General features: G+C 38.6%; 1 protein-coding gene across 1 annotated transcript in view; it reads right to left on the reverse strand.

Moving 5' to 3' along the window:
- pcp4b (Purkinje cell protein 4b) overlaps nt 1–17,619 on the reverse strand; it is a 47,554-nt gene extending 29,935 nt beyond the window's left edge. The window contains exon 1 of the mRNA XM_089120942.1: nt 17,527–17,619. Within this exon, the coding sequence (XP_088977068.1) occupies nt 17,527–17,535 (9 nt within the window). The 5' untranslated portion in view covers nt 17,536–17,619. The remainder of the gene's footprint in view (nt 1–17,526) is intronic.
- Between the last annotated feature and the right edge of the window lie 6,694 nt (nt 17,620–24,313).

Below are 24,313 nucleotides of genomic sequence, written 5' to 3' on the forward strand. Positions count from 1 at the left end.
AACCATTGGATTACATTATTTAATAACATTTCTAAACCCACTGGTTGGGTTTGTCCATATTTGACCCAAACATGTGTTGAAACAACCCAGCTTTTTTTAGAGTGCCATAAAACCCAACAATATTTTTTGGAATAATTCTACCAAAAATGACTGCGTATACTAAATGAGGCAAGGGTGTAGAGTTACATTCAAGCTATTTTAATTCATGAATACATTTTTATGGGTCCCACTTTATATTAAGTGGCTTTAAGTACTATGTACTTACATAGAAGTTACTACTTTGATACATTGGACGTATTGTCATTTTGGTGATTAAAGACGAGTTTTAATGGATACAACTATTATCGGGGGGGGGGGGGGTTAGCTTTGAAGTGTGAATCACATGTACATTTTATGGAAAAGGACAACTCAGACTTTCTGCAAAAGTGCAAAACATTTACTTTTGTGTTCCACACAGGCAACAATGCAAAGCTTTTAAATGAATCGGTTTGAAGCTGCACCCCAAGACACTTAGCATCTCTAATCTCAAATGTATTCGGTAAACACACTTCCTTGGTTCTCTGCCGCATGCTGTTTTGTGACCATCATGTGAGAATCAGTGCAGAAGCGTCTGTGGGAACAGCAGGGCCCTAGAGACAGTTTCCTCGGGCTGCTGCTCGCTCATAACCAGTGTTGGGAGTAACGCATTACAAAAGTAATACATTACAGTAACATATTACTTTTTGCTGTAACGCAGTAGTGTAAGGCATTACTAATCAATTTTCAGTAATATTTTACTCGTTACATGTTCAGTGAGGCTTGTATTACAGTTGTATTACAGTGTATTGTCTGCTTTTACTTCCTAAAGGCAGCAGACTATGTGAAAGTTTTAAAGCAGTCTTTTAGTGCCAGTTCAGAGCGGTCGCGTCTGTAACATTATTTTTTCCTCATAAATGCGAACACGAAAACTAAAATAAAATGAATATTTTAAGTTCTATGGAGACTGGAGAGCCAAGTCTTCCTCATCCGATTTGCGCAGTGTAATTAACAGAATTACAAAAAATATATTTTGCCTCCTATTTTTTGTCACGCATGAATGTGTGTCTTTTCCCTAATATTAAAAATAAAACATAGACTGATATTTGTCTAATGTCTGGAGTCCTTTAAGGAAGTAGCCTATATACGTTTCAATACATGTATTTTCTGAGAATTTTTATTTCAAGTTTTGACTGCAAATGTCATCATGTCCATAATGCTGGACTTCCCCAATTTTAAATAATTTATCCTCAACTAGTTTTGTGGTGTAGGTCTACGTATTTTATAATGTTAACTTCAAATAATACTAATTGCCTAATTTAAAGATAAGGCAGGACGGTAAGGAGAATAACGCTGGAGTTGGAAGAGGTGTGTCGTGATTCTGTAGGTTCGTGGATGTGGCGAATCGCGATTTCGGTTTCATATTGCATATCGTTAGAAGCCCCAAAGTTAAGTTCTACTTCTGTAGTTATTTTGGTGAAAGTAACTCAAAAGTAATACATGAGTAATGTAACGCATTACAATTCTGAGACAGTAATATTGTAAGGTAATGAATTACTTTTAAATAACAGTAACAAGTAATACCTAATGTATTACAGTTTGGAAGTAACTTGCACAACACTGCTCATAACCATGGAAGATTTCCCTGCCATAAATATTAAATGCTTGACATTGATGCTTGATGGCCTCTCCTACATAGCTGACATGGCACGACAAGGTTGTGCAATTCACACGCTTGATAGGTTTGTTTTGAAGTTAGCACTTTCAGTCGTAACCTCTCGTCTTCTAAGAGGCACGGCATACATAAACCTGCCTCATACATAAAAGGAAAACTGGAGAAAAAACAAAATGTTTGTATGGATCCCAAACTAGAAAAAGTAAATATAATATGTTTCTCTTAAGGCAACTTTTTTTCCCTAATGTATCCAGCTTTTCTTCGGGATTCTGCTAATATGTCTCAAATGCAGTAAAGATGCTATTTTTTTTTCATCCATTAAAGAAATTTAAGGCAAAAATATAGTGATTCTGAAGGTAAAAAAAAAACATGTTCACCAAGCTTTATTCATCATTAAATTAAAGATGTTTGGTCTCTTAGTTTTCAGATATAGATGAGATGAGATATAGGCAATGTATTTTGCTTATATTGGGAGCAGGTAAGTTATGTTTCCCTTTTCCTTTAAAGTTGTATGAAGTCAAATGCGAAATGGTTATTATCATAATCTAAAATCTAAAGTCAGTAAATTTGTGATTATGCATTGTGAAGATGAGCGGTCTGTGTCTTCAGTTGTAAAATTTGAGTTGTTGAATAAATAAATGATTCCCCACAGCCATTGTAGTGCTATTTTAGAAGCTTGTAGATAGTCTACAGAACGTCTGCATGGCTTTCACTGTGAATTAAGGATTCAAGAAAGACGTGGAATTAGGCCACAAACTCGAACAGCGTTTGGATTATTCATGCAAGTTCCCTTTTGTGCGAGAAGAATTTGTTTTGAACTTATGCTTCGTTAAAAACAGCAAGGGGAGAGACAGCCGACATGAAAGTCTGTTACATATCTAGTCATCTTTATTTGTATAGCGCTTTATGCAATTCTGTCAAAGCAGTGATAAACAGGAATAATGATTCAATGATGCAAACCCTGTTCAATTCTGCTGTAAAGCAGTTTTAAAAAGACAAAAAGTGTTATTATTCAGCTGGTCAATTCAGTGTTGATTGTGATCATGGTGAGAAGACAAATAATAATTTCCTTTTTTCCCCCATTCCATTTTTGCACAAATTGTAGTGTTGACTGTAGTCAGCCGAACATTGACTATTTAATCCAAGTTATTTAATCCTCTCAAGCCTAACATATGAAATATATATAATATTAGTTCATAATATATATATATATATATATATATATATATATATGCTGTATATATATTCACACACTTACCTAAAGAATTATTAGGAACACCATACTAATACTGTGTTTGACCCCCTTTCACCTTCAGAACTGCCTTAATTCTACGTGGCATTGATTCAACAAGGTGCTGAAAGCATTCTTTAGAAATGTTGGCCCATATTGATAGGATAGCATCTTGCAGTTGATGGAGATTTGTGGGATGCACATCCAGGACACGAAGCTCCCGGTCCACCACATCCCAAAGATGCTCTATTGGGTTGAGATCTGGTGACTGTGGGGGCCATTTTAGTACAGTCAACTCATTGTCATGCTCAAGAAACCAATTTGATTCAAGCTTTGTGACATGGTGTATTATCCTGCTGGAAGTAGCCATCAGAGGATGGGGACATTGTGGCCATAAAGGGATGGAAATGGTCAAAAACAATGCTCAGGTAGACCGTGGCATTTAAACGATGCCCAATTGGCACTAATGGCTCGTTTCCACTGAGGGGTACGGTACGGTACAGTACAGTACGGGTCAGGTCTGTAAACCATGATCCGGCTTGCGTTTCCACCGCCAAGAATACCCTTACCTGATAGGCGCGGTGTTTGAAAGAAGCGATCGACGTCATTTTCGTGCAAAGAAAGCGACATAGTAAACAACAATGGATGACATACAGCAGATTTCTTGCTTAGTCAGAGTTCTTGCTTCTCGGTATGTTTGTCACTAGAAACAAGCGCTGGCATTAGGCGTTTCCAAGAAGCCAACGCAAAGTCCGACTCAGGAGAATGATCCCAAGGACGCGAGTCCTGTGATTCTGCTAATGAAACAGCACGTTCTTGAATGCGCCTCACTACTCCGGTTATCTCTATATGTACATTTTAGGCAACAATAAAACGAAATATGTTATAAAACACCACTCAGCTTCTTTTTGATTTCATTTAAATAAATTTATAAAAATAGCCATTAAAAAAAATGAGTAAAAGGTACATAAAGATAGACAGTAAAGCTTTAGTAACATAAAGAAACAATTCAGTCAGTCAAATATACAAATTCAGCGCTCAAAGATATGAAACTTCACATAGCCTTCTGCCAAAACTATTGGCCAGGGAACGAATTATAGATTCACAAGACCAAAGATCACCTGTTAGGTTTATACAAGACGAACTATATCTCATGTTTAACCACTACAGAGACGTCCGAGTCAGCGGCAAACATCAGAACGATTAGCCGAGGAAAGGCTGTTCCAGGCAGGGGACAAGAGCGCGAGCGTCCGGTGATAGCTTGGAATGGATCTTCAAATGATCATAAATCTATAAATAAACCACAGATTTGAGCTTTAAAAAACTACTTTCTCGCCTGAAAAACTCTTAAAACTACATTTCGTGACACAATAACAGTAGTATTATATTTCAACTGTATGCTTCTAATGCCCTTGTAGCACGCGCAAGTGACGATACTCTGTCCACCAATCAGCGTTCTGCAGTGAGTCTAGATCCACCTTTTAGTACCCTGTGCAAGGTACCCCAACGGAAGGGTACCCAAAAAGTGGTACGGTACGGTTCGGCTTTTTTGGTACCATTCACAACTTTTGACAATGGAAATACCGAACCGAACTGTACCGTACCATACCACCATAAGGGACCTAAAGTGTGCCAAGAAAACATCCCCCACACCATTACACCACCACCACCAGCCTGCACAGTGGGAACAAGGCATGATGGATCCATGTTCTCATTCTGTTTACACCAAATTCTGGCTCTACCATCTGAATGTCTCAACAGAAATTGAGACTCATCAGACCAGGCAACATTTTTCCAGTCTTCAACTGTCCAATTTTGGTGAGCTCTTGCAAATTGTAGCCTCTTTTTCCTATTTGTGGTTCGACTTGTCGAGACTGTTTTCCAAAGATGGCTCCGCCTGTATACAGAAAGTGGACAGTCTTTATAAAATATCTTCTTATTAAACGGTCTGTACACTTACAAAGTTCTCAATGCTTCGGTTTGCATGTAGGGACCCTTCATTATGCTCATTATGTTAGTGTGGGGCTATTTTGAGCCTTGTTAGTGGTATTAACTAGCAATTTCTTTTTACTTATTATTTGCTCCTATATACTATAGTATATAGCGTTATATGCTAAACAGTTTTTAGAGATAAAACGCTTTACATTCGATTATCATGAAAACAAATCTCAGAGAACGGTCGACTAGGTGCCAATGTTTTATTAGACCAGGTTCATTGTGCGCCGTAGTTCTCCTTTAAAGTGAAACAGGTGTTCCTAATAATCCCTAATAAGGAGTTCCTAATATATATATATATACTTTTTTTAATGGAACATTTTATTATTTAACTCTTGACATGATTTTAAAATGTGTTCTTTGTTGAGTATTGTATTTGATACAACTGGCTTTTATGGTTCGTATAGCATGATATTGCAAAAATATGCTGCATGTTTAAGGAGGGAAAAATAAGTTTTATTCAGAGGCCCAAACTGAGCAAATATTTCTATTTTGGTGAAGTTGCTGATATGGCCTAAAAGAAAGATTACATTCTTATTGTTTTTTTAATGTAAAGCAATGAGATCTTTACAATGTAGCAGTATATGCATATAAATATCAGTTGACTCTGTATCTGGGGGGCATAAAATGCATTGCAAAACATTAAAGGAAAAGCCTGTTGTAACATATTTGACATTTACATTTTTCAAAAAACGTCATGTATGGATAATCAAGTAAGTTGCTTCAGTAGGAGCACAATTTTGACTAACAATTTAAAATTCTACAGTAAAAAGACACATGTACCACAACATGAATGTGGACGGTTGTAGATTTATAATAAAATGCAGTTTATATGCTAAAGTGTGTATCAATCAGACAGAAGGCAGGTAGAAGATTTTGTTTAGCAATCTTTTTGATAATTTAGGCCTTAGAAATACGTGTATCAAATATGATACTGTAGGCTTTATTTTTGTACATTTTATTTATGATTTAATTCATATGCTTGTTCACTTTTTGTTATCTAAAAAAGTAATATCAAAAGAACCGTGGTTTTAAACAGTCCTTATGTTTTGGTAAATGGTCATATATGCATGCAAAGATGAAAAAAGGGACATTTAAAATATAAAAAAAGGGACATTTAACATTTATTTTGACCTACAAACTAAGGTAGATAAACCTTCTTTGACGCTTTGTTTTCAGTCCAGACTAGAGTTGTGTTATATTCTTAAAAAATTGATGGTCAGAAAAAGTTTAAAGACACATATGACATCTGTTCCTCCTTCAAGCAGGATTAGGTGTTTAGCAACCTGAAGTGACCCTAAATGTCCTCATATAATTCAAGATCGATCGAATAATTAATGGGTCTAACGACATTTACAACTACGTCTGGCCAAAACGAAGTTTGTTTCGGATGTTTGAAACAGCTCACCGGAAAAAGTTGACCAAAAACTTCTCAACGAGTGTTATACACCTTCAAACTGCCACTGGTCCATGATAGTTACATGATATGAAGATGTGCTCTGTAGACAGCAGACCAACTCAGTAAGTTTTGAAACATACCTAGACTGTTCTGCGAGTTTTTTAGTGATAAAAACAACAGATTGAGAGGGAAATCATCCACTGAGCTCTTGAGTTCTTGGGGCACTGAAGCAATGTTTAAGTTTAAGATGATCAAGATCTCCTGACAGATGAAGTGACAGATATCAGCTGTCACAGGTGGGGTGATTTATGAGCAGTCTGTCAGGTGAGCCGTAGCCGAAACCGCAAGGGAACGTTTCACTTCCTCAATGCCTCGCTCCTGCTGTCACAGAATCCCTCGTCTTACATTACAGAAACGTCTCCTTTGACACAGTCAACTAACTTGGAACAGCATCGTCTTTCTTTAATGCAGTCAGTTTTGAAATGTAACAATAGGTACCTACTTAACACATAATGTTAAGGTGTCCATGTTTTCAGGGGAAAGTCCCAGGATGTGGTGTCCTAGTCTCAGCCTCAGACGTTACGCCACATTTTAATAAAGTATTTCAAAATCTTATATTAATGGTATTGTTTGACATTGTTTTTTACCCTCAAATAATGTTTGGCCCAGCCAATGTGAAAGTAAAGAACAGGTGGGTGACTTTGACGATTGGCTCTTTTACTTATCTTACTTTACTAGAGCCGCCATTTTGGGGGTTACAGTTTCTCCCAATGATTTTTTTGTGCAAAAACCTGACCAAAATTAGAAGTGGAATGGTAAATGGACTGCATTTATATAGCGCTTTCATAGACCTAATGGCCACCAAAGCGCTTTATATTTTGCCTCACATTCACCCATTCATACACCGACGGCGGTGTCAGCCATGCAAGGCGCCATCCAGCTCGTCGGGAGGAGTTGGGGTTAGGTGTCTTGCTCATGGACACCTCTACACTTGGTCAGGTGGAACCAAGAATTGAACCACCAACCTTTCGGTTTGTAGACAACCTACATGAACCACTGAGCCACTGCCACCCCAGTGGAGCAGTAGAAAAGCATGTAATTACAATAAGAAATCTTTTTTGCAAAAATATTTTGCATTGTGGATTATACAGCGCATACCAGCAAGAGCATTTCTTATAAACAACGGTCTGAATCAATCAAGCTGGCATGCCGTCCCTAGTAAGGTGAGATTTATTTATAGTGTTTCTACCCAGTTTATTGTTCAATTCACTAAATGCTCAGCTATCGCCTTTCAGTTCACTTCTTGCCATAAAGGGGCTTAATAAAGTTGTCAGTTTGTTTTATCGATTTAATTTACAGATTTACATTGCATGTGAAAGACAGAGGCAATACAGTTGGCAGGGAATCTTATAAACCCAATGCTGAGAGCTGATGCAATTGATGAAAAATGCTTCAGTAATCAAACCAAAACTAACATATTACAGGGGCAATTTATTCTTATAACAACACTTAGGCTGTCGGTCTGCAATGCACCCTGTAAATTGTGAATGCGAATGTGTGTGTGATTTATGGCCCTTTTCCTGAAGTAAATGACCATTCAAATATTCATAGCTTATTTTATTTACTTCCTGTCACCATGCTATAATATGGAAAGCAGCATCTAATAAGCTTAGCAAAAGACAATATTATAGAACCAGGTCTGTGAATACATACACTTTGGTTCTCGTTCTTTAGACATCTTTAATTTGGCAGCTGTGAAAGTGGAATCATGGGAAAATTGATGTACAGCAAGTTTAATTTATTCAATTTATTTAATTTATTTACATTTTCTTGGTGTAAGTATCCAGGATGCTGCTATATTCGGTTTTCAGAGTGGCTAGTACTGTATGTTGCCACAGTGTGTGGTTACAATACTTTCAAGAGTAATCGCACATCTTTCCTTAATAAGCCGCATGATTTGAAACATCATCCCAGACAGCAATATATCTGGTGCGCGTTGAATCCACATGTACCAGTCTGGGCCGACAATATGTTGCTGTCTGGGATTCATGTGCGTAGGTCAGATGGTCCAGAAATTGTAATACTTAGGGTGAAGGGTTTGTACAAATCACTAAGCCTCAGTATGAGCAATTGTTATTGTAATATTTGCCTTTGCAAGCACCACCAAACATTCAGAGCTATAAGAATGATACAGCAAAGTTCACAGCTTGGATTACAAAACTGTTTGCTTAAGCTTCTTAATATTCAGATGTGTTGATGCCTTCGGCCAAGCGAAAAATTTACTGCGGCTTTGCCCTGCAGTAAGGCTACTTCATTTGCAAATGTTCAAAGAAACAGCTTATGCTTTGGAGATTTAAGAAAAGAGGAAACATCCAAAAATAAGCTTGTAACTGGCAAAAAGTGAATATTTTTCATTCCTTCACTACAGTGGCATTAGATAGACTTCTGAAACGAGGGAGCAAATTCCCCTTTTTGTGTCTTATTATAGTCTTATGTTCCAGTTCCATTTGTTTATATTTTTATGTTCATTATCTTCTTAAATTTCATACTTTTACTATCTCATGCTTTTATTAAAAACTCACATCCGATTTTTGTTCGTGTTTCATTTTTCACATTTTAGGCACATGTTTTTTCAAGTCATTGCTTTTATTTTGAAATTCCACATAATCATGGTCTTGTTCATGTGTTTTTTTTCTGCTTGTTTCTCATCATGTCATGTTTTCATCAGATGTGTTCGACTGTACTGCTTAGCAGCGTCTGTTTGTACAAGAATAAAGTTCAACGTAAGCATATTCTATTTAAAGGGCACCTATTATGCCCCTTTTTACAAGATGTAATATTGGTCTCGGGTGTCCCCAGAATGTATTTGTGAAGTTTCAGCTCAAAATACCCCACAGTTAATTTATTATTACCATTTGAAAATGTCATTTTTGGGGCCTGTTTAAAAAGGACCTGTTTTGGTGTATACGACCTTAAATGCAAATGAGCTGCATAAAAAAAAAAGAGATTAAAAGAGATTTTACTTTTAATAAAAACACTGATCTGTGAACATTAGTGGAACTGAAGGTGTCAGAATAAACGCAAAAAACATGTGATTGTTGTCATGCGATGAATCCGGCCAATCGTAAAACAGCTGTGTCATAATGACAGCCCATGCTGCCGCTGGAGAAGTTGCGCCACCTGATACAAATCATTATAAATCGCATACTTTCTTATTATATAGTAGGCAAAAAATTATGTGACAAAAGAAGTATGTCTGAATTCACAGTATTCATAAAAAGTATCCGGATGACCAACTACTTCTGATGAGATTCTGAAGTATACAATGGGACATTTTGACACTTTGTTTTTGTATACTGCCATGATGCCACAGGAGAGGATTTGTGAATGGCAGTGACGCAACGCAACTGATGCTGGTAGGTCACGTGATAATGACAACATCCAGATTGCATTCATACTACACACAATCATACTATGTAGAACCTACTTTTCAGCACTCGCAAATAATTATTCAAAATAAGTACCTACTCAAGAGAGTATATGTGATTTCAGATGCAGCCAGGGATACTGGTTCATGGGTTCACAGAGATCATAGAAACTTAGAAACCTTTAGAAAGTTATGACATAACAAAGCCTTGTTTCCTGAAAAAAACGTGACTTTGGCAGTTTGATACACGCTCCAAATCACTGGTTCGAAACAAATGATTCATATGGGTTTTGAAGCTTCACAAAGAAGTGTGTTTTGAAAGGATTGAAGCAAAACTCTGCAGGGCTGTTTCCCCTTCAGGAACTGAGTTTGTAACCCCTTTTAATCCCTCATGTTTGTGATGTTTCAAGGTCTTGAAGTATTGAAGTACTGTATGTTACGCTGTTTGTGTTCCAGACGTTTCCAGCCAATTAGCATGACCAGAACACTCGGAAACTATTGACAGCTAGAACCAACTTATTAATTTCTTATTTCATTTTATTTTATTTGTTCATTGTGAACCAGTTCTTCAATTCTATAACCTGTCGGGTTCTGCGCTGCGCAAAAATCATGGATTCTACTTTGGATGCATGTCTTGCATCATCAACCTGAAAATAAAGTTCAATTCACTGCAATTCTGTGAAGCTGCTTGACTGGTTAAAATAATTATTCATTCAAGAATCAAACATCACTAGTCTCCAAGCCATTATTTTTGTTTGCTTCATGCCAGTGACATTACAAAAAAACAAGTCATGTCAAAATCTAAATTTCTTTATGTAAATGTTTTGATGTCACTTTAGATACTGTAATATCTAATACTGTAATATCTAATATCTAGAATAATATACACTGAACCAAAACGTTATGAGCATTCACAGATGACGTGAATATCGTTGATCATCTCCTCACTAGGCCACATGTTACAGTCTGGGTATATTTGATGGCAAGCAAACAATCAGTTCTCATAATCAACATGTTGGATGCAGAAGAAATGGGCAGGAATAAAGATCTGACTACGATTACTACGATTACTACGATTAAGATACTGACTATCTGAAGTACGATTTTGACAAGGGCCAAATTGTTATGGCAAGGCGACTGGGTCAGAGTATTTCTAAAACAGCAAAGCCAAGAAATTTACCAACAGTGGTCTGAGGAGAGACAAACACAAACCGGCGACAGGGTGTTAGGGGTCTAAGGCTCATCGTTGCACGAGGTCAACAAATGCTATCCAGTCTGGTCCGAGGCAACAGAAGGTCTTCTGTGGCACAAGATTTTATGGGAGGAATGTGTCACAAAACACAGTGCCTACCTTTGAAAGCGCCCACAATGGGTACGCGAGCATCAGATCTGGACCCTGGAGCAGTGGAAGAAAGTTGCCTGGTCCAATAAGTCATGTTTTCCTTTACATCAGGTGGACAGACCAGACGTGTATATTAACCTGTCGTTAACTTGGGGAAGTGAAGGCACCAGGATGCTCTGTCTCTGGACAAGGTTCTGCTGGGAAACACTGGGTCTGGCCATTCATGTGGACATCAATTTGACATGTGCCACCTACCTAAACAGTGTTGCTGACCAGGTACACCCCTGCATGGCAGTGGTGTTCCCTGGTAGAAGTGGCCTCACACTGTAAACATTGTTCAGGAAGGGTTTGAGGAATATGATGAAGAGTTCAAGGTATTGTCTTAGCCTCCAAATCCCCCTAATCTCAATCCAATTGAGGATGTCTGGGATCTCTGGGATGTGCTGAACCAACAAGTTCGATCCACGGAGGCTCCACCTCGCAGCCTACAGGACTTGAAGGATCTGCTTGAAGGTCTTGTAGAGTCCATGCTTTAGAGCGGGTTCTCAAACTAAAGCCTCCACCCCCAATCCTACCCTATCATGTGGCACGCCCCAACTATCCATCAACTAAGATTTAAACATTTGCTTTTAAATTGTGTAAATTGGGACAAAGGGGTCATCTCATTAGCCATGACATTGTTAAATCAATCAGTGGGAAACCTGCGCTTGCTTCATTTTACAAAGATTTGCAATTTGCAGTTAATTATTCTCCCCTGGAGCCGATTTTGGTACTTGGTTTACAAGGCAGTCAATTTTGAAAACCCGGCCTTGCACAGATGAGTTGAGGCAAATGGAAGAAGTAAATTGATGGCGGCATCAGGTAACTGCAGATATTAAGTCATAACAATCAACCACAATGAAGGCAGAGAGCAAGAGCTTTAGAGGTGTCGCAATCTGGTGTCACTCTTTAATTCGGCTAACTGCTCCTCCATGTCACCTGAAAGGTCTTTTCCTGGACAACTGAAGGGAACTCTGACCAAAGCAAATTAACTCACTGAAATAACACTCAAATTGTTTGAGTCCTTTAGTCCTTCAACATGTTGAGCTACTGTGTAAATCAAAAAAGAGATATTTATCCCTGTCTCTTGCACACAGTCAGCAAAGTTGGTCAACATTTTTATTAATCAGCCGATTTGCCAACGAATGCACTTTTTGTCTGAAAGAAGCAAGATGTTGGCATCCCTCCCTTGCATCGATGTGTTCAACAAATTCAACCTGTCGGAAATGTCTTCAAGGCATGACAACTTTAAGCTGACATGACAATCCCTTTAGGCTGAATAGTTTAGATCAGCTGGAACCGGGAACACGTCTCGTAAATCCTGATGTACTTGGTACATCATAAGAAGGATGGCGTCTACGCTAATATTAGTCTCTCTGTTTATCCCGAGGAACCCTCTATGGTGGACCTGCGCCTGGACCCATCCCGACTCATCCTTAAGTGCGGCCTCATCAACACGACTGCCATCGGCACTGATCCTTAACATCTCGTCTCCAGTCCGGCGTGATTACTTCGAACAAATGTAAATGGACAAATACTCTTAATGTTTCGATCCAATTTGTCTTGTAATGCTGCCCGAATCACACACTGTTCTTTCGTTGGCCAGAGGAGAACTGGCCCCCGACTGAGCCTGGGTTCTCCCAAGGTATTTTTCTCCATTCTGTCACCTGATGGAGTTTTTGTTCTTGCCACTGTTGCCTTGCTTTTGGCTTGCTTAGTTGGGGACATTTAATATTCAACAATATTATTGATCTGTGTTGTATTATTTTCATGTTATCGCTGTGAAGCTGCTTTGATACAATCTGTATTGTAAAAAGCGCTATATAAATAAAGGTGACTTGACTTGACTTGACAACTGCGCTAACCACAGAGGATGTCCAAGTACTGTGCAAGATCAGACTTTGCATCAACAAGAAACGTCTTTACCTCCGAAAGCATTTCATAGTGGCGATGTAACCTCTGGAGAGCCAGCATGGGGGGGGGGGGTTCAGTAGAGCAGTTTTTTTTCTTCATTTATGTACATTCTACTTAAAATGCAATTAAATACACCGAGTACCCAAATGATGCCCTGTCTGTTTTTTTTTTTCTTGAAAACAATTTGCACCCCCATCTTCCGATCTCTCGCCAAACCCCCGTCCCCCAACCCCCCACCCAGTGGACAGATGCTTGTCAAATCGAATATGAAAGCTGACTTCACTAACAAACAAGCAGAATGAAAACAGCTTCTGTTTACGGAAAATTACATCCGACAGTTGCAGGGGGCAAGGAAAGTTGGTGGCAAACACGGGGAGCTTGGATGCTGCAGCTCGTTCTTGCTCATGGCACCACATGTCCAATCAGATTCCCAACAGTCCACACAATCGTGTTGCTTGGAGAAATGTAGTAGGCCTTTTGAGTGTCATGAAGCAATCCAGTGTGAGGGAAGTGTTGTGTGGAGAGGTCAGAGATGAATTAGACGAGAGACGAAGAGACCATTTTGAATTGAATAATGTGGGCAGTTTTTCAAGAGTTGTCAGAATCAGATTAAATGTGTCATGTGGCTCTTGATCTATCCCCAATCTTTGCTCTGCAGCTCTGTTCAAGTGATGAGTACATTCACTCAGCCCTAGTGCCACAACTCAAACAACATGGACAGAAAAACAGAATTGAAAAAATAATTAGCTGAAGCAAAATTTCATTGATTTTGGATTAAATTACTTAAAAACAGAAATAGGTTTTGCATATTTCAATCCAATTCTATTTCTTATTTTTTTATTAATTAACTACCATTGATTGATGCTAACTTTTTGAATGTGTGCTGTGCATAATATAAAAATATTATAAATACAAAAATCTATTACATTTACAATTAAAAAAACAGTAAATTTAGCCAAAATTTTACTCAAAAAAATAATGTGGTAACATAATGTTAACATGCATGACACTAAAATAATGCAATTAGCATTAATTTATCAACATGAAACCCTAATGTCCATAACTGACACCAAAAGACAAAGATGAAACATAATTATTTAAATTAAAAACATCAAATGTGAGCTGTCACATGCGAAATTCTGTGAATGTCAATTTATGGTTTTTACTCTGTAAACCAGATAAGATGACCCGTTCTTCCAAAAACTGTACATTTAGCAGTATTTTACTGTAAAATTGTCCCATTAGATCTATTACAGTGTTTCATGGAATATTGTAAGGGAACTTCCTTTTAACCAATTACAGGTTTTTACCATAGCATTTTACAGTATTTTACCATTAAATTCAGATCATTTTGTACAGTCAAAAATGATTTGTAGCATTTCTGCTATTTCACTAATAAAGCAAATTATTATAAATCAATGAGTCTCTTGAAATGATAATGAAAGTCATAATTTGCTATTTGCAAGTGCTATCATTGTTGTAATCGTAATTACCTTAACCTTTGTCTAATTACACCACCTGGCTTTTAATTCATCTTTAAACCATTCCAATTTTTAGTTTTGTTAAATATAGTCACTTTATAAAGGCATATTATCTAAAATAGTACATTAAAACAATGGCTTAATAGCTGTTTACTTAGCGGTCAATTTTATTTTTCCCACTCCCACAACAGCCTGAAAAGGGAGTAGTGGCGGAGGTTGTATGAGTTTTTACATTCATTTTTGTTAAATTAAATAATGTTCTATGAATTGATAAAGTAAAAAGATTATGATTTCACATTCCTTTTAAGGTCAGAGGCATTCTGAATAGGACCAGAGAAAAAACATTATTACAACAAATATCTGGATATAAATATCTTTTCATTACCAAATTTCCTACAAGAAAATACAGAATAAAAAAGAGGAAGCCGCAGAGATGTGGCATATGGTGTTTGATCACAGCTCTCGCAGTAATTGGTCTTTTTCTTTAGATATTAAACGCTCTAATACTTTGAAGCAAACTGAACGCATGGTAATGACCTGACTGCTTAAATCTGGGCTGAGATTATGCTAATTTCCTCTCTCATAATTAGCATCCCTCTCTGTTACATCTGGCACATCATGTTCAAAAGCACTGCAGGCCACAGAAAATAACGACAAGGAAACACACACACACACACACCTATAGCTCTCGCTCTGGAGAGAGATGCCACAACAGCACCGCTTCTAGACGACTTTGAAGTTAATTAGCACTTCCTCTCTGGAAATTTAGCAACTGTTTACTGTAATAAAATCTCTAAAGATTATCCTGACCTGTACCAAACACAACAAGCACAGACACAGCTGTTTTCAGCCCTTCTAATCTGAAAATCTTAATAACCAAAGCAAAAGTCCAGAAGAAGGTAATCCAGCAGATATTCTAACATGGAAGAAGGGTTTCCCAGTGAAACAGCCCAGGGTTCGCCAACAGAATAAATGCTATTTGTAGAAATAGAAAGAAACTTTTGTAGAAATTATAGAAACTTTGCTTCAGGGCTTAGATTTTACATTGGACACAAGTGGTGTTTTTTTTTTATTTTTTTTTATTTTTATGAAAGTCACCGAAATATTAGTGATAGTTTTGTATCCAAAAAAACCCAGCCTATGCACGATTTTGCACGATTATTGCACGATTATTATTCGCATTTAGCATTATCTTTCTATACTGTCCGCAACACAGAATAGACCTGCACTGTAAAAAATTTGGAGTAGGATTTACTTGAAAAAACCTTGCTAAACTATCTCACTCAGAAAATGCTAGTAAATCTACAAACATTTACCAAGTAAAAACCTAAACATATTTATCAGTAGCTTTAATTAAAAATCTTTAAGTTAAATTTACTTGGAATATGGAATTAAGTAAACTTTACAAAAAATGAGTTATTTTAACTCTGCTAGTAAAAGGTTGATTAACATTGATTTCCTTTGCCTTTGAATTACATTTCACTAAAACAAATCTCATATTTTATTAGTCATTTATAGTATGTACTTTACTTAGATCATCTAAGTAATTTATATATACATCATGTCATCATGTCAGATGTTGCATTCACATCATGTGAATGCAAACACCTCAATACTTGGTAGATAATACACAATGGCGGTAACATTTGATGGGTCGTTTTTGTGTTTGAATGGGTCATTTTGAGCAAAAAATTTACTCGAAATGTCACAAAATGGCAATTTACTAATACTGACAACAAAAATCAATGATAAAACAGTGTAAATGCAGCTGGAAACCAGTGAAAAATGAGCCTCATTAATTATTCAAGGTCCAGTGCATTATGGGAACCCCAGTATCAGAAAAGTTGAGTAATTTTTACTTAATTTTATTGAGTTGATATTTACACTTTCGTTTCTACTTGCTTGAATTAAGTACTGATATGGAATTTACTTAGTTTTTTAAATTCTTGCCTAAACTAACTTTTTTAAGTAAATTACATTGGGTTTTTTCACTAGTATTTACTTCACCAAAAAATCATTTTTTACAGTGTGTGATCCACTATGCGGCAGGAGAATGCACTTAACCTTCAAATTAAAGAAAAACAGATCATCAAAAAATTAACACAGGTTATGTTCTGCTATTGGGAGACTCTATATTGGTATTTATAAGGTTTTGAGTCAAGTCAAATTATGCACATTTTGGTTTCAAATATCTAGATAACAAATGAATAATAAACTCTTGCATCGTAAAACCACAGTGGCATAACCATGCATAAGGCAATTAAGGCTCAACTGTATTTTAATTAAAGGTCAAGCTGTGTACTTTTTTCATAAATGTCACATTGGGGCAAGCTATCACATGTTTTTAACATTTTATTAATTTATTAATTTATTAATTACGACATCTGTCTGTCAAAAACAATGTTTGATGTTCTGCATGTCCCATGTTTTGCTCCTGATGATTTGGTTTGTGCTTCATAATTCGGTTACTGTTCAGACTTTGCTGAACTGGCATTAACTATCCTGTAATGTGCTTTTTAATGGCAGGCTCCCACAGCGAACATGCACTGCTATTGAGTGATGGTGTTGCAAAAGGTCACTGTGTGTTTAATGAACTGTGCCACTTCTCCAGGGCAATGACAGTGGAAATTCCCAATGCCTTTGTGTAGATAAAAACGTGTCTACGAACACTGTAGTGTATAAATATTAACCTATGTGTTTAGATAGCTGCAGTTTAGATCCAGAAAATGGACATTTATTTAATTAGCCTATACTGTGATGATGTATGGTACAGTAACTGCACCCTCTTCAGAAGTCTTCGTCAAATGAAACAGTCAAGTTCATTCAAGTAAACACAGTTCTATCGCCAAAGCTAAAGTGAATTAAAGTGCGCTGAGCGAATGTTCACAACACACTCATGCGCTCACAATAAATCAATATGAGACCATTATGCATATTTTATGATCAAAATCTGCTCTTATGGCAGGTTTTATGTCGCCTGTACGCGGTAAAGCCGGAGGTGCACTTACCTCACTCATGGTTCAGTGTTATGTCACGGGTTTTCCTCAGCGCCACTTCAGCTGTAAGGAGTTCACAGTGTTTTTCTCACTCTGAGGGAGCTTTATAAAGTACGAAGCCGTCACCTCAGTGCCATCACGGTTGCACTAAACCAATAGGAGAGCCGTCGGCAAATCTCCTCCCTTCCTTCTGAAATATTACTATCCCTCTTTTATTCCTCCAGTAATGAAGAGCTTCGTCTCTGTCCTCGTCACGAGCGTAGCTTCAGAGCAGCCTGACAGCCCGGGGTAAACAAGCATTCGCGTGACTGTATTATATTATATTATATTATATTATATTATATTATATTATATTATATTATATTATATTATATTATATTATGCTAGGATTTGAAAATGGTTTATTCAGCTTATCTGTGAAACAGATAAATAAGTAATTATGTTGTAGGCTAGTTGCTTTTGCTGTTGGTTACTAATTACAGTAGATTTCCAATGACTTCTTTTTTTCCTTTTTTTGTGACTATTATCTATTTATTTACAGTAGGGTGTGTTGCTATTGATTTAAATTTTCTTTTTCTTTTTTCTTTTCTTTTTTTGTCGCTGTAGATCTGCAGTATAATACACTTCTGGTATTCTGTAAGCTAGCTATTATACTCACATTTGCGTCATGTTTCTGTTTAATAGCCTATATTAATCTAAATATTCCTTTTTCATTCTGTGTCATTAGATTAGTTCATTAATAGATGTCATATAATTCAACCCAGTTTTGTTTAATATGTATACAAATGTATATGTATACATAGGCTATATATATATATATATATATATATATATATATATATATGTATATATATATATATATATATATATATAATGTAGCCTAGCTCTGAAAAGCACAAAACCAGTATTTTGCTGCAAACCCACAGATATAATTATGAACGGTATACCCTCCATTTATGATCTCAAATGATCTCCTCAATTCCTGTATTCAGTCTGTTCAAAAGCCTTCAGACTTCCACTATGGGCATTTCTGCAGATGTTTACTCTGAGAATAAGCACTCCACCAGGAGACGCCTAGCTATTCCCATTTTCTGCAACACATTTTAATCACACGAGCAACTCTGCTGCAGAAGATCCAGTCGGCGGTGTTCTCAGAGGAAATACTGCAGAGAAGCTCCCACATGAGGAGAGATCCCTCCTCAATCCCAGCAGCCTTCCATAATCAGGCTAGCTTCTGTTAGACGTTATTTCATATTTGACAGCGTGATATAATGTTATGATTCCTTGTGTGTTAGTGTATCTTAGAGGATTCTTTAAGCTAATTGCTGTGTGTTCCAGAATGAGTGAAGGATCTTGTCCACTTACATCAAATCTCCACAGTGAGGGCATAGAGACCCTTCCTAATGTAATATTGATGAGAGGAAAGCATAAGCAAGCATCTATGTGTATCGTTTGTGTATGCATAATCCCAAAATAAAAAATAAACAAGACATGATATATTTGCATATTAAATATTGAGCATGTTTTATAAATATTGAAGGGGACCTATTATGCAAAATTTGTACATGGTGTTTGAACAGAAAATCTGTGAGTACACAGACACCCTATGATGGAAAAAATTCACCTACTCCTCTTTTTTTAATCCCATACATCATAAATAGTGTCTCAGAACAAGCCGTTTGGTGATGGTAGCTGTTGTGACATCACAAATGCCTAGACCCCACCCACAACTGCTGACAGACTCTGCCCTGAGACCCCATAGCATAGACCCCACGCCCTGAGTGAGCTGAACACAGTCTGTCATGTTCATCTCCTCGTCAGAGCATTTAACAGCAGCATTCAAGTGAGAAATTTCTTATTATTAAAGTGACTAAAGTTATTAAATCAAGAACAGTGAGTTATTTTCTGTTTTGTTTTGTAAGGAAATGTTACAACATTGTACAACAATGAAACACACATGCGATTTCTTTACTTGCTGTTTACGTTCACAGACATGTATTTGACAGTTTCAGTGCAATAAGATGTGAAAGAGAACTTTAATAGGGGATGCGTTGTCTGACATCCAGCTTTATGTGCACGTGCTTTGCATGTATTCGCCCAGAAAACCATATATCATAAGTTTAGACTGATATGGCTGTAAAATGCATGCAGATAATAAACTTTCATGATGATGAAGAACTGCAATGTCAGGTGAGCGTGACCGCAATAAAGATGATAATCAAGAGCAAATAGATGTTTTAGTTTTTGGCAGCATATTGGAGGCATGAGGTGTAAAGGCTCCACCCTCTCCTGGAAGACAGGGTGGAGAGCAAAAATGTCTCGGTTACGTAAGGTAACCCTCGTTCCCTGAGTAGGGAACGGAGACGTCTCGTCGGAGGAGTTTCCAACGAATTGGTATCATGCTAGCGAGACCAATTGCCTTTGAGTGAATTCAAACGAGCCAATGAATATTGGCATGCAGGACTTGCATTCCGCGCCCCACCTGCCAGTGCGGGTATAAAGCTGAAGCGAGCTCACACACATTTGCTTTACCGGACGGTGCCGGACAGTGTCCAGTCCTCCGCGAAGGTCAGAGCAAGTATGGTGACGGGACGAGACGTCTCGGTTCCCTACTCAGGGAACGAGGGTTATCATATGTAACCAAGACGTTCCCTTTCGTATGGGAACTCCTACGTCTCGTCGGAGGAGTTTCCAACGAATTGGGATCCCTAACAACACACCATGGTGCTGGCCCCTTCCAGCGCCTAGCCTCCCGCTAAAGCAGTTTCTTAATTTTCTTTACGGCGGGAGCTAGCTAGGAATAATCAGACTGCTGTTCAGTAAGACCTGCTCAGTGGATTTGGATAACACTGGGAAAGCGTGCCCAATCTGTAGGAGGGAACGCTGCAGAGCCCCTTGTCTGCCCGAAGGGAGGCACTGGAATACATGTATGTACTAGCCCGTAGGGAAGTGCAACATACGGCAGTCTTTGAGGTAGTGCCAGCCCGAAGGGTGGGAGCGTACTCAGCCCCCGATATCCGAACCGGTATCGATATCCGAACCGGGGTCTCAGAACAGGTCTGTCGAGGGGAAGACACGATGCTAACCCACAGGGTAGCTGGAACGTGGAAGAAATGCCACCCAGTCACCCAGTTTAGGCCACCCAGTCTATTAACAACTCCTACGAGAGGTAATGGACCTGGCACCGGGCGATCCGCCTTGCCTGGTGCCGGAGGGGTGATGGTGGAACTCACCATCAACGCAAAAAAGCGCATGCATCCGGCTCGTAAGGCGGGAATGGCGCAGCAAGCCGACAACCTATTCCCTCGCACCACTGGCCGTAGCGAGTACACGGGAGGAAACAGGTTCAACACGTAAGCTATAAAACCTGGAAAACGTGTTAGGTGTCACCCACCCTGCAGCTATACAGATGTCTGTCAGCGAGGCACCTTGTGCCAGCGCCCAGGAGGAGGCGACACTCCTAGTGGAGTGAGCCATCAACCTAGGTGGGCAAGGGACATCCTGGGATACATAAGCCAGTGGGCTAACCTCTGCTTGGAGACAGCCTTCCCCTTCTGCTGGTCTCTGTAACAGACGGAGAGCTGCTCTGAGGTCCTAAACCTTTGCGTTCTGTCCACATAACAACGTAGGGCATGTACGGGACAGAGAAAAGCTAGGGCTGGGTATGCCTCCTCCAAGGACAGTGCTTGCAGGTTAACTACCTGAACTACAAACGGAGTGGTAAGAACCTTGGGCACATATCCGAACCGGGGTCTCAGAACAATGTGAGAAAGGCCCAGCCCAGGCCCAGCCAGAGCCGATAGGAGAGCTGTCTTTTCAGACAGGATAATGAACTCCACAGTATTTAAAGGCTCAAAGGGGGCTAAGTCCCAAGAGGGTACAGGGTGCGGATTACAAGGCGGATTTAACCTCCTAGCACCCAGAGGAATCTGATGATCAGGTTGTGCTTCCGAAGCAAAGTCGAGACATGAAAGTGCGCGTCCTTCAGGTCGATTTCTGCAAACCAATTCTGGGGACGGATGCACTCGAAGATGCGCTTCTGCGTAAGCAGTAAGAACGGGAGCTTGTGAAGGGCCCGATTTAAAACAGGCAGATTCAGGATCGGTCGAAACCCACCACCTTGCTTGGTACAATGAAGTAAGGACTGTAAAACCCAGACCTCATCTCGGCTGGAGGGACCGGCTCGATAGTGCCCTTCGCCAGCAGGGCAACCATCTCTTTCCTCAGGACAGAGGTGTCGCCACTCCACACTTGGGAGGCCTGCAGGCAAACTGAATTGCATAGCCGACGGCGGCAGGAGGGCGACGAGCAGCCAGAGGACGCCCTCTGCGATGAGCAGCCCGCGGGGACGGGGCAGCCACAGCCCATCTCCAGGGCATGAAATACTTGATCACCTTCGACTGCGTAGTGAGAGAGAAATTTTTTTTTTGCAGATTTTGGCATGTTTGGCTTTCCACAGCTCCAACATGCTTCCATACTGCCAAAAGCTTTTTCACACTCATCCGTCTCGTCGGAGGAGTTTCCAACGAATTGGGATCAAGCTATTGAGACCAATTGGCTTTGAGTGAATTAAAACGAGCCAATGAATATTGGCATGCAGGACCTGAATTCCGCGCCCCGCCTGCCAGTGCTGGTATAAAGCGAAAGCGAGCGCACACACAAATTCTTTTAGCTTCGGAGCCTACCGGTTGTGTCCTCTGAGTGGATGCTTCAAGATTAATAATTTATCTTCACGCTCAACGAGTCTGCTGTGAGAACCTGATTTAGCATGAGTACCAGCCGTGACAATGGCTCTTTGAAAAAACAGCAGATCGCATGAAGCAGCAGCTGGTACCCGGGAGATCGCGAAGATCGCTGAAGCGCCGTCACACCAACACAGAGTGGTCTCGGAGAAAACAGCAGACTCATTGAGCATTAAGATAAATTATTAATCTTGAAGCTCATCCACTCAGAGGACACAACCGGTAGGCTTCGAAGCTAAAAGCATATGTGTGCGTTCGCTTCCGCTTTATTCGCAACTCCTGAATGCCAATATTCATTGGCTCGTTTCAATTCACTCGAAGCCAATTGGTCTCCCTAGCTTGATCCCAATTCGTTGGAAACTCCTCCAACGAGACGCAGAAGTTCCCATACGAAAGGAACTCATTTGCATTTAAAGAGACATGCATGAAAACATTTCCTTCCTCAAAAAAAAAAACCCTTCCATTTACAACATGGTACAATAAATGATATATAGGGTATTTAGAGCTGAAACTTCACTAACACATTCTGGGGACACGTGAGACTTATATTACATCTTGTAAAAAAAGGGGCATAATAGGTTTGTGGTTAAGGGACATAAATAGTGGGCTTTTTTGCATTTTGACATTATTTTCATGACAATTAAGAATGCAAAAATAAGGGAGGAAAAAAAACAATGCATTTTTTAAACTACAAAGTATTCAAAGATCATGGGAGTATTACAGTTAAAATGTCCGTATTGAAATAATGAGAATGACCATTGACAATAATTGGATATAAAAATAAAATAAAAAATGATGATGATAATGATGATGATTTTCCTTTTTTTTAGTCAACATGCACATTAAAGAACATAAAGATCTGGGTAGAAAAAGTATACATGATGGGAAAATATATACTTACCATGTCATAAAATTGTGTATTGATACCACTACTCCTTGGTTGCATATTGTTTGTATTTCCATATAAGTGTTGTAAATAAAAATGTATTAGCATTCATCATTGGTTAACCCATCAAAATAATCTCATTAACTAACAGATAATTCTGCAACGCCTCAGGCACCAACCCAGTGATCAAAGCCTATCTATATCCCTTATGAGGAAGAGAGTATTATCTCACCAAGATTCAGCTATTGATAGCCAATATCTTTCCTCTGTGGAGAGCCCAGGGTTACCCATTATTAATTCTGTAGGAGAGAGTGCAGAAAGAGATAAGCCAAACATGCCTGGCAACCCCATGTAATTCATGCAAATTGGATCATTAATATGGAGCTCATAATTGAAAGTGGTTTTATCTTCTTTAAATTGCAGCAAATCTAGACCCAGAGCAATACAACCACACTGTTATAATCACTTACAGTAACACCAGAGTCTCAGGTCACTCCACGATATATCAAACTTTTCCCATGAGCACTTGAATCACAAGGTGTAGGGCTAAGTGCTGAAACATGTTTCTGTCTGCACAAATAAAGCTTAGAGAATGCATAAGTCATTTAAGCCTGCGTATTTTAATGTTTTAATCATTTATATTATTTAATATAGAATATTTTTGTATTATACAAGGCATGGTCTTACATTTATGTACACTATGATCATTCCTGTCACGGTTGGAGATATTTTCATCTAAGCTAGTACAAGCATGGACTGGTATTAACCTTAAAGAATTACTTTATCAAAATGACAATTCTGTCATGATTACTCATCCTCAGGCTTTTCTGTGAAACACAAAAGGATACATTTTGACAAACTGTACTCATTGCAAATGCAATGAAAGGAGGCCGAGGCTTTTAACTCTTTCACCGCCAGCATTTTTTTATTTATTTTTTTTAAGTTGCCAGCCACCCAAAGCATTTTTTAATCTTTTTCACAGAAGTTTCATGGCCCCCAGAATATTTTGTTGAATGAATATCTGAACATGCAATATATCACAAGAAAAAAAACAGACCCTCTTCTTAAAAAAAAATTATTCTAGCTTTATGCAATCTTTTGTTTTATCAACACTTTGAATATGGAAAAAGTTTGGTAACCATACCGAACCATGCCATACCATGCAGTGGAA

Source organism: Pimephales promelas, chromosome 16 (genome assembly GCF_988280905.1).
Source record: "Pimephales promelas chromosome 16, fPimPro1.hap1.1, whole genome shotgun sequence".
Lineage (NCBI taxonomy): Eukaryota > Metazoa > Chordata > Actinopteri > Cypriniformes > Leuciscidae > Pimephales > Pimephales promelas.